Here is an 11,458-nt window from a genome sequence, read left to right as displayed (position 1 = left end):
CAAACTGGGTTGTAATATCCCATCAATGTGATCTTTTCTTTCCTGTTAAAATTATTGTCTTTGCTTTCTCTCCTCCCTCTCTCATTCTCCCTGTTTCTGAACCCTCTTCCATTACTTTCTCCTTCCATACTAGGCAACCACCCTATGGTGATTAACATGTATAATCGTCTGTATGTGCTTGCAAAATGGGAATTGCTTTTTGTATATTTTAAATTTATATAAATGGTTTTCCCACACATGCATTCCATTTCTTACTATTTTCATTGGGTACTATATTTTTATGACTAAGCCATATGTCTGAAGTATATAGATCTAGTTTGTGGCTTGTTAAGTGTTGCAGAATACTTCATGGTGTACATCCATCACATTTTTACCTGTTTACCAGGGATGCATATCCAGATTGCCTACTACTCTATGACAGCACAAACAATGCCCAACAGTGAACCTGGATGCAAATATCTTTGGGCTATAACATCGCAGAGTGTAATGGCTAGGTCAGAGGATACATGAACACGTGCTTTTGCTCTCGAGACTAGCTGTATCTGTGTGTCTACACTCCCATCAGCAGTGCAGTAGGGTTCCTCTGTGCCCACGTGTCTCCAACATTTTGGTATCATTTAATTTCCTAATTTTTTTAATTCTAAAAGATATGATTAAGTCCAAAAAGGTTTTTAATTCTAAAAGGTGATTAAGTCTTCATTTTTCTGATTTCTAAGGAGTTTGACAATTTTTGTGGGTTTCATCTGAAATTTGCCTTTATATATTTATTGCTAATTTTTCCATTGGTATTTTCCCTTATTGATTTGCAGAATTCCTTCTATAGTCTACATTTAACCACTCACTGATTCCAAGTATCTTTTCTTCCATCTGTCATTTATCTATAGATCTTTTGTGACCAGAAATGCTTAGTTTTGATATAATAATATTTTTCTGCCTTATACTGTATACTTTTGAAGTTTAAGAAGCCATTTACCACCTCTAAATTAGAGCTAGTCTCATTTAAGATCATGGCATCTGGTCCTATCACTTCATGGAGAAAATGCAGCAACAGTGTCAGATTTCATTTTCTTGGGCTTCAAAATCAAGGCAGACAGTCCCAGCAGCCATGAAATTAAAAGACACTTGCTCCTTGAAAGAACAGCTATGACAAACCTAGACAGCGTATTAAGAAGCAGAGACATCACTTTGCCAGCAAAGTCCATATAGTCAAAGCTATGGTTTTTCCAGTAGTCATGCACAGATGTGAGTTGACCTGTAAAGGCTGAGTACCAAAGAATTGATGCTTTCAAACTGTGGTGTTAGAGAAGACTCTTGAAAGTCCCTTGGAGAGCAAGGAGATCAAACCTGTCAATCCTAAAGGAAATTGACCCTGAATATTCATTGGAAGGACTGATGCTAAATCTGAAGCTCCAATACCTTAGGCACCTGATGTAAAGAGCTGACTCATTGGAAAAGACCCTGATTCTGGGAAAGATTGAGGGCAAGTGGAGAAGGGGACAATAGAGGATGAGATGGTTGGATGGCAGCACTGACTCAATGGACATGAGTCTGAGCAAACTCAGAAAGATGGTGAAGGACAGGGAAGCCTGGCGTGCTGCAATTCAAGGGGGCCCCAAGAATTGGACAAGGATTATCAACTGAATGACATTTATCATTTAAGGAATCTAGTTTTGTTTTTCTCTATATAGTAAGCTGCTGCTGCTGCTAAGTTGCTTCAGTTGTGTCTGACTCTGTGTGACCCCATAGACAGCAGCCCACCAGGCTCCTCCATCCCTGGGATTCTCCAGGCAAGATCACTGGAGTGGGTTGCCATTTCCTTCTCCAACGCATGAAAGTGAAGTCGCTCAGTCGTGTCCGACTCTTCGCAACCCCATGGACTGTAGCCCACCAGGCTCCTCCATCCATGGGATTTTCCAGGCAAGAGTACTAGAGTGGGTTGTCATTTCCTTCTCAAATATAGTTAGCTAGTATCCTCTAAATAACTTAATGTAAACTTTCCTTTTTCATTATGTCACCTTTATAAAATATCAGTTCTGTTCAGTTCACTTCAGTCGCTCAGTCGTGTCTGACTCTTTGCAACCCCATGAATCGCAGCATGCCAGGCCTCCCTGTCCATCACCATCTCCCGGAGTTCACTCAGACTCACGTCCATCGAGTCAATGATGCCATCCAGCCATCTCATCCTCGGTCGTCCTCTTCTCCTCCTGCCCCCAATCCCTCTCAGCATCAGAGTCTTTTCCAAAGAGTCAACTCTTCTCATGAGGTGGCCAAAGTACTGGAGTTTCAGCTTTAGCATCATTCTTTCCAAAGAAATCCCAGGGCTGATTTCCTTTAGAATGGACTGGTTGGATCTCCTTGCAGTCCAAGGGACTCTCAAGAGTCTTCTCCAACACCACAGTTCAAAAGCATCAATTCTTTGGTGCTCAGCTTTCTTCACGGTCCAACTCTCACATCCATACATGACCACAGGAAAAACCATAGCCTTGACTAGATGGACCTTAGTCGGCAAAGTAATGTCTCTGCTTTTGAATATACTATCTAGGTTGGTCATAACTTTTCTTCCAAGGAGTAAGCGTCTTTTAATTTCATGGCTGCAGTCACCATCTGCAGTGATTTTGGAGCCCCCAAAAATAAAGTCTGACACTGTTTCCACTGTTTCCCCATCTACTTCCCATGAAGTGATGGGACCAGATGCCATGATCTTTGTTTTCTGAATGTTGAGCTTTAAGCCCACTTCTTCGCTCTCCTCTTTCACTTTCATCAAGAGGCTTTTTAGCTCTTCACTTTCTGCCATAAGGGTGGTGTCATCTGCATATCTGAGGTTATTGATATTTTATAAAATATTAAGTTGCCATATATCCATGCTTTATCTCTATTTATTTGCATTGTTCTCTGGCCATATAGTAGCTTCCCTGGTAGCTGATAAAGAATTCACCTACAATGCAGGAGACCCCGGTTCGATTCCTGGGTCAGGAAGATCCACTGGAGAAGGGATAGGCTACCCACTGCAGCATTCTTGGGCTTTCCTTGTGGCTCAGCTGGTAAAGAATCTGCCCACGATATGGGAGACCTGGGTTCGATCCTTGGGTTGGGAAGATTCCCCTGGAGAAGGGAAAGGCTACCCACTCCAGTATTCTCGCCTGGAAAATTTCATGGGGTCACAATGAGTTGGACACCACTGAGCGACCTTCACTTTCACTTTCACTTTCAAATAGATATCCTGTAATCTTGGTCAATTCTGGGATAGTTTTTAACTTTTGCTTTTGTTAAATGATGTTTGGATTTTTGTAGACTGACCGTCCTCTGGCAACTTCACTGAACCTCTTTATAGTTCAAATAGTTTGCTGACTGTTGGATTTTTCAGGTATTTTTTATTTGCAAAGGAGTTTTTTTCCCTCTTCTCTTCCAATCCTTATACACTATAGTTTTTTTTTTAATCGTTCCTTATAGTATTAGCCAGAATCTGTACTACTACAGTAGGCTTCCTCATTGCATTCTGGTCTCAATTTCTCAAAGAAAATATTTTAAACTAACATTTCTCCACTAAGAATAACATTTAATGCATATTTTTTATATATGAATTTTAACCAAGTTAAAATTATTCTATTGATAGCTTGCAGTTTAGATTTTTCATAAATAGGTATGAAGCCTTACCACGTGTTTTTCTATGCCACTCTTTGTCTATCACTCTGATAGATTTTCTGATGTTGAGTCACCCTAGCATCCCTGAGATAAACCCTATCTGTCATGTTTTTAAAAAATACACCATTAGATTTGGTAGCTAATATTTTAAACTGTGAATATATATTCATAACAAGCAAAATAAGCCTTTTCCTTCATTTTCATCTGATTTTGGAATCAATGCTACATTTGTCAATAATTACATTTGTAAATTCCATTTGTCAATAATTAAGATTGCCACCTAGCTTTTTGGTTCATATTTGTTTGGTGTATCTTTTTTTTTTTTTTTGGCAACAGCTTTATTCAGATGTACTTCACATATAATTCATTTATTTGAAGTGTACAATTTAATAGTTTTTAATATGCCCAGAGTTATGCAACCATAACCACAATCAATTTTTGAATATTTTCATCATCCCCAAAAGAAATCCTATCAGCAATCAGCCATCAACCCTTCCATTTTCCTCCCACCTCCCAGCCCCAGGCAAATACTGTATATATGTTCTCTTTACAGATTTGACTATTCTGAAAATTTGATGTAAATGGAATCATACATATGTAGTCTTTTGTGGCTATCTTTACTTAGTGTGTTTTCAAGATTCATCAGGGTTGTAGCATACATTAGTACATGGATGAATATTTCTTTCCTTTTCATGGATGAATAATATTCCACCATATGCGTACTTTTATCCATTCATCAACTGATGGACATTTGAATTTCCCACTTTTGGTTATTGTGAATAACTGTTATGAATATTCATATACAATTTTTTGTGTGGATTTGTTTTCAATTCTCTTCAGCATATACCTAGGAGGGAAACTGTAGCATCAAATAGCAACTGTTTGAAGAGCTGTCAGACTGCAGCTGTACCATTTTATATTCCTAATAGCAGTGTGTGAAGCTTTCTCTACACTCTCACCAATACTTTTTTTTTTAAATTATAGCCATCCTAGTGAGTGTGAAATGGTATCTCATTGTGGTTTCAATTTGCATTTCCCTACTGACTAATGATATTAAGCATCTTTTTTGTGTGTGTTTATTGACCACTTGTATATTTTCTTTGGAGAAATGTCTATTCAGATCCTTTGACCATTGAAAAAATTGGGCAGTCTTATTATTGTCATTACACTTGACACTCTTGTTGGGCCTTTCAACCTGAAGACAAGTTCTGGGATAGCCTCTTATTTCATATTAATAATTGAATTTTTTCCCACTTACAACATAGTCAGCATTACCTCATATCCTAAATATGTTAAAAACATGGCTTTTCATTTTTACATAGTCCTCTATCAAAAGATCTAAATGTATCAGAGATTTTAAGCAGCATGCTGCTGCTAAGTCACTTCAGTCGTGTCCGACTATGTGTGAACCCATAGACGGCAGCCCACCAGGCTCCCCCATCCCTGGGATTCTCCAGGCAAGAACACTGGAGTGGGTTGCCATTGCCTTCTCCAGTGCATGAAAGTGAAAAGTGAAAGTGAAGTCGCTCAGTCGTGTCCGACTCTTAGCGACCCCATGGACTGTAGCCTACCAGGCTCCTCTGTCCATGGGATATTCCAGGCAAGAGTACTGGAGTGGGTAACCATTGCCTTCTCCGTTAAGCAGCAAGAGGCATTATCAAACCTGTGTTTTTCATGTTCAGTCAAGAAGAGTACAGAAAATGAACTGGAGTAGATAAGAGTCTATAATCTTGGAGAGAAATGATGGAAGTCTTATCTAAGGCAGTAGTGGTAGGGGGTAAAGCAAAAAAAAAGATGACAAGTTTCTACTTCTATTAGGAAGTAGAATGGCACAGGATTTGGTGAGTGATTAAGAGAAAAAGGAAAACTACTAAGTTACCCTCAGGTGTATGGTTTGATAATACCAAGCATAGTTGAATTTCTTGAAATAAGAATCATGTATTTTTAATATGTTTAATAGTTACTTACCTATTGTTTGGGCTTCTCTTGTGGCTCAGCTGGTAAAGAATCTGCCTGCAATGCAGGAGATCTAGGTATGATCCCTGGGTTTGGAAGATTCCCTGGAGAAGGGAAAGGCTACCCACTCCAGTATTCTGACCCAGAGAATTCCATGGACTGTATAGTCCACGGGGTCGCAAAGAGTCAGACACGACTGAGAGACTTTCAGTTTCACTTATTGTTCAGTCTCACTTGAGTTAAGTGAGTAAGTAAGTGAAGTCGCTCAGTCATGTCCAACTCTTTGCAACCCGGTGGACTGTAGCCTACTACGCTTCTCTGTCCATGGGATTCTCCAGGGAAGAATACTGGAGTGGGTTACCATTTCCTTCTCCAGGGGATCTTCCCGACCCAGGGATCGAACCCAGGTCTCCTGCATTAGAGGCAGACACTTTAACCTCTGAGCCACCAGGGAAGATCTAAAACTACGTAAGTGAGTAAGTGAAGCTGCTCAGTCTAAGTTAGATCATATCTAAATGTAAGTTACAAATGTTCTATAAAAAAAAAATTTCCCCCAGTGCTACACTCTCATAGAAAAGGTACAAAACCTTTAGAAGGATCAACTTTTTAACTAAGATTCTTTGGAGAAATAGTTAAAAGGAAGCATGGAAAAATTAGCAGTAAACAAAAATTCAAGTTTAAAATTGTGGATGGAGGAAACACTTTAGAAGAAAATTTTATCACAAAATATTGGAATCTTTAGAAAATAAAAAGTTATTCTGCTATTATAAATACTTTCATTTTTGTATATTTACTTTGAGTTTCAAAACGAATTTTATAAGATATTTTCCTTTTCATCAGTGAAACAACTGTTTAACCAGTAATATTAAAAGTATTGATGAAAATTTACTCAATATATTTTTCTCAAAAGTGCGAATAGTATTAAAAGTATAACTGCAAATTTACTAAATATATTTTTCTCAAAAAATGAAAATCACTATTTCTGAAAAAGTTTAATTCTATTTAGAGTATTTATATTTAAATATGTCAGTGTATTTAAATATAAATAGGACAGAAAGAGTAAAGACCTAACAGAAGCAGAAGAGATTAAGAAGAGGTGGAAAGAATAGACAGAACTATACAAAAAGAGTCTTAATGACACGGATAACTACAATGTTGTGATTACTTATCTAGAGCCAAACATCCTGGAGTGTGAAGTCAAGTGGGCCTTAGGAAGCATTACTACAAACAAAGATAGTGGAGGTGATAGAATTCCAGCTGAGCTATTTAAAAACCTAAAAGATGATGCTGTTGAAGTGCTGCACTCAATATGTCAGCAAATTTGGAAAGCTCAGCAGTGGCCACCGTCCTGGAAAAGGTCAGTTTTCATTCCAATCCCAAAGAAAGGCAATGCCAAAGAATGTTCAAACTACTGTACAGCTGTGCTCATTTCCCATGCTAGTAAGGTTACGCTCAAATCCTTTAAGCTAGGCCTCAGCAGTACATGAACCAAAAACTTCCAGATGTACAAGTTGGGTTTAGAAAAGGCAGAGGAACCAGAGATCAAATTGCCAACATTCACTGGATCATAGAAAAAGCAACAGAATTCCAGAAAAGCATAAACTTTTGCTTCATTGACTACACTAAAGTCTTGACTTTTGTACTAAGTCACTTCAGTCGTGTCCGACTCTTTGTGACCCCATGAGCTGTAGCCTGCCAGGCTCCTCTGTCCATGGGATTTTCCAGGAAAAGATATCAAAGTGGGTTACCATTTCCTCCTCCAGGGGATCTTCCCAACCCACGGATCGAATCCACATCTCTTATGTCTCCTGCATTGGCAGGAGGGTTCTTTACTACTAGTGCCACCAGTCTGCTTTTTTTTGACTGTGGGGATCACAACAAATTGTGGAAAATGTTTCCCTGGTGGCTTAGACAGTAAAAGAATCTGCCCACAATGCGGAAGACCCAGGTTCAATCCCTGGGTTGGAAAGATCCCCTGGAGAAGGGAATGGCGCCCACATGCACTGGAGAAGGAAATGGCAACCCACTCCAGTGTTCTTGCCTGGAGAATCCCAGGGACGGGGGAGCCTGGTGGGCTGCCGTCTATGGGGTCGCATAGAGTCAGACACGACTGAAGCGACTCAGCAGCAGCAGCAGCCAGTACTCTTGCCTGGAGAATTCCATGGACAGAGGAGCCTGGTAAGCTATGGTCCATGGGATCTCAAACACATGTGAGACACAACTGAGTGACTCACACACACACTTAAAGAGATGGGAATACTAGACCACCTTGTTTCCTGAGAAATCTGTATGCAGGTCAAGAAGAAACAGCTAGAATCCTACATGGAACAAATGACTGGTTCAAAATTGGGAAAGGAGTAAGACGAGGCTGTATATTGTCACCCTTCTTATTTAACTTATATATAGAGTAAGTAAGTGTTAGTTGCTCAGTCGTGCCTGACTCATTGCTACCCCATGGACTGCAGCCTACCAGGCTCCTGTGTCCATGAGATTTCCAGGCAAGGATACTGGAGTGGGTTGCCATTTCCTTCTCCAGGGAATCTTCCCGACCCAGAAATTGAACCCAGGTCTCCTGCACTGCAGGCAGGTTCTTTACAGACTGAACTACAAGGGAAGCCCATATATAGAGTACATCATGTGAAATGCCAGGATGGAGGAAGGAGAGTTGAAAAAGCTGACTTAAAATTCAACATTCAAAAAACTAAGATCATGGCATCCAGTCCCATCACTTCAAGGCAAATAGAAGGGGCAAAAGTGGAAACAGTGACAGACTTTATTTTCTTGGGCTCCAAAATCAGTGCAGATGGTAACTGCAGCCATGAAATTAGAAGACACTTGCTTCTTGGAAGAAAAGCTATGACAAATCTAGACAGCATATTAAAAAGCAGAGATATCACTTTGCCAACAAAGCTCTGTATAGTCAAACCTATGGTTTTTCCAGTAGTCATGTATGGATGTGACAGTTGGATCATAAAGGAGGCTGAGTGCCAAAGAACTGACGCTTTTGATCTGTGCTCTTGGAGAAGACTGGAGAGTCCCTTGGACTACAGGGAGATCAAACCAGTCAACTCTAAGGAAAATCAACCTGAATAGTCACTGGAAGGACTGATGCTGAAGCTGAAATTCTAGTACTTTGGCTACCTGATGTAAAGAGCCGACTCACTGGAATAGACCCTGATGCTGGAAAGACTGAAGGCAAAAGGAGAAGAAGATGACAAAGGATGAGATGGTTGGATGGCATCACTGACTCAATGAACATGAATTTGAGCAAACCCTGGGAGACAGTGAAGGACAGAGAAGGCTGGAGTGCTGCAGTCTATGAGGTCACAGAGAGTTGAACATGATTTTGCGACTCAACTACAACGCTAGTGTAATCTACATGTATTAAGCAAGTAGGGGCTTCTCAAATAAAGAAAAAACAGTCTTATTTGGTTTTATAAATAATAAAGATGATTTAAAAAGTTAAAAATTGAGCTTAAAAAACACAACCCAAACCACCTGTTTTTAAAAGTCACACCAGCCGTCTACTTCTAAAAAACCCTTATCAAAGCTATTTCGTCAAACCCAACATTTACTAATTCAACAGATGGGTTTTTAAAATGAGGAATGTAATTTTACTTTCAACTCACTGATTATATACTCAACTGGCAGCTTTAAAAAAATAATTTTAGAATACACGAAGACTTGAATTAAACCATTCTCAGCATTTTCCCAGGATTGTTTGCTAACTGGCTTGTTTTTATTTATATATGAGCTTTTAACATGTCTACTACAGGTAGTACACAGAAATAATTATTTGCAACTATAAAACCTATCAAGTAAACGCCTAATGTAGCATCATTGCTTTTTCCTTCTCTTATAAGAATCATTACTGTGAACGCGAACTCGCTGGTATATAGAGGATGCTATTTTCATGCTGTCTTTCTTTGTAAATGTCTTCTCTACTGCTCCAGGTTTCCAAAGTAACAACTGTGCGTCTTCTCCTCCAGTTAGCAAAGAATCATCCTGCATATTCCAACAGAAGGACCGGACTATAGCAGCATGCCCTCCTTGAAGGCTGGTCACAGGGACCAATCCTGATGTCATACAGCTCATTATGTGAATGATTCCTGTGTTTGTCCCTCCAACAACAAACAATTTGTCTGTCTTTTCATGATATAGGCCACCAATCAAATAGTCCAAAATCCCTTCTTTCACGTTAATTACTTCTCTGACATCTGGAATGTTCAAACGTGTAATTGGTTCATCTGTATCCAGATGATTAAGATCCCACCAACAAAATCCCTCGTCATGTGTCATGCAGTAAATCTGTTTATAATCTTTCCCAGACCAACCAATAAAGCTTACTGATGAAACTGAGTTACAGGTTGTGACCAGTGCATCTTCTTCATTATCCGCGCTAATATCAAATACATTTACCAGGCCATCAGTTGAACCTGAGACTACCATGTTTGGATTACTGGGATGGAAACGTACTTGAGTGATATCATCACTATGTGCCTCTGAATATGCACCAAGTGGGTCTTTGGGAGTAGACAAGTCCTGAGAATTAATTCTTGCATCCCAAAATACCAACAAGACATCATCATCAACTTTTTCTGTACCAGCACAGATGACATGATCATTAGAACTGATATCAAAACTGATAAAAATGTTGGAAGGGTAACCCTTGAACAGCTGGACAGGCTTTCCACTGGCCAGTCGAGCATCCCAACACTTTACAGTGCCATCAGTGCATGAGGAATACACACTGTCATGGGAATTTGCAAACTTGACTCCATTAAGTCCAGGATATCCTCTAAATTCTCGTATTACATTTAACCTTTCTTTATCATATATTCTGATTGATCCATTAGAACATAAAACAGCAACCAAGTTTCCTTTTTCTGTTTGTACAGTCTTTGATGTGTCTATGCCAAGCAGGTAAGTAGGCTCTTTAGTTTCTGAGGAACGTTTAACAATGTTCAAGTTGGCAAATTGTTCTTCAATCTTCTCCATATCAGAAGTGCATCCAAGGGTAGTAAAAATCTGTAATAAAAACAAAAATTGAAATTAAACCCAAAGCATCTCTACATTGTAATTAAATCAAGAACATTTCCCTCTGAGAGCTGGCACAAGAAAACAGAAATAAAATCTAATATTTTAATCATTCCCCTACTATGATGTAACTAAAACTCAGATGCTTCCTTCTAATTCAACCACTTTTTATACACTGAATCTACTGCCAGTAAGAGATTATAAAAATGTATGTACATGTACATACATTGCTTAGTAATTCCTTTCAGCTCAAACCTAATTATTGGTCCTATTCATGGTCCTCAGCATTAGCCAGGATCTCTACTTTGGCATCATCTTCTCCTGGCCCCAGCTACCTTATACAGTTATAGAATCTAACACAGATGTGTTGGCAGAAAAATAGTCCCTCAAAGATGTTCATGCCTTCATCCCAGGAACCTATGAATATGTTAGGTTACATGGGCAAAGACGAATTGAGGTCGTAAATGGAATTAAGGTTGCTAATCAGTTGATATTAAAATAGATTATTGAGGATTATCTGGGTGAACCCAAAGTAATCACCAGTGCCCTTAAAAGTAGAAGCAGGCAGAATATGAGAATCAATGGGAGATGTTCCTGTGGAAGAAAGGTTCAGAGAGATACATTACTGATTTGGGAGAGGGAAGCCAATAATTGGGTGGCCTCTAGAGAGTGGAAGAGGCAAGGAAATAGCTTTCTTTAGAGCCTCCACATGAAAGTGCAACTCTGCTGATCCTTGATTTTAGCCCAGTGAGACCCACTTTGAACTTCTGACCTCCAAAGCTATAAAAAAATTTATGTCATTTCAAGCCACCAATTTTGCAGT

General features: G+C 39.3%; 1 protein-coding gene across 5 annotated transcripts in view; it reads right to left on the bottom strand.

Moving 5' to 3' along the window:
- Positions 1-9,282: 9,282 nt before the first annotated feature.
- WDR89 (WD repeat domain 89) overlaps positions 9,283-11,458 on the bottom strand; it is a 51,999-nt gene continuing 49,823 nt past the window's right edge. For all 5 annotated transcript variants that reach the window (XM_040226301.1, XM_040226302.1, XM_040226303.1 and 2 more), the window contains one exon: positions 9,283-10,626. In XM_040226301.1, the coding sequence (XP_040082235.1) occupies positions 9,436-10,596 (1,161 nt within the window). In that variant the 5' untranslated portion in view covers positions 10,597-10,626 and the 3' untranslated portion in view covers positions 9,283-9,435. The remainder of the gene's footprint in view (positions 10,627-11,458) is intronic.

This window comes from Oryx dammah, unplaced genomic scaffold (assembly GCF_014754425.2).
Source record: "Oryx dammah isolate SB20612 unplaced genomic scaffold, SCBI_Odam_1.1 HiC_scaffold_26, whole genome shotgun sequence".
Classification (NCBI taxonomy): Eukaryota; Metazoa; Chordata; class Mammalia; order Artiodactyla; family Bovidae; genus Oryx; species Oryx dammah.
Note: the sequence above shows the minus strand (reverse complement) of the source record. Positions and strands in the feature narration are given on the sequence as shown.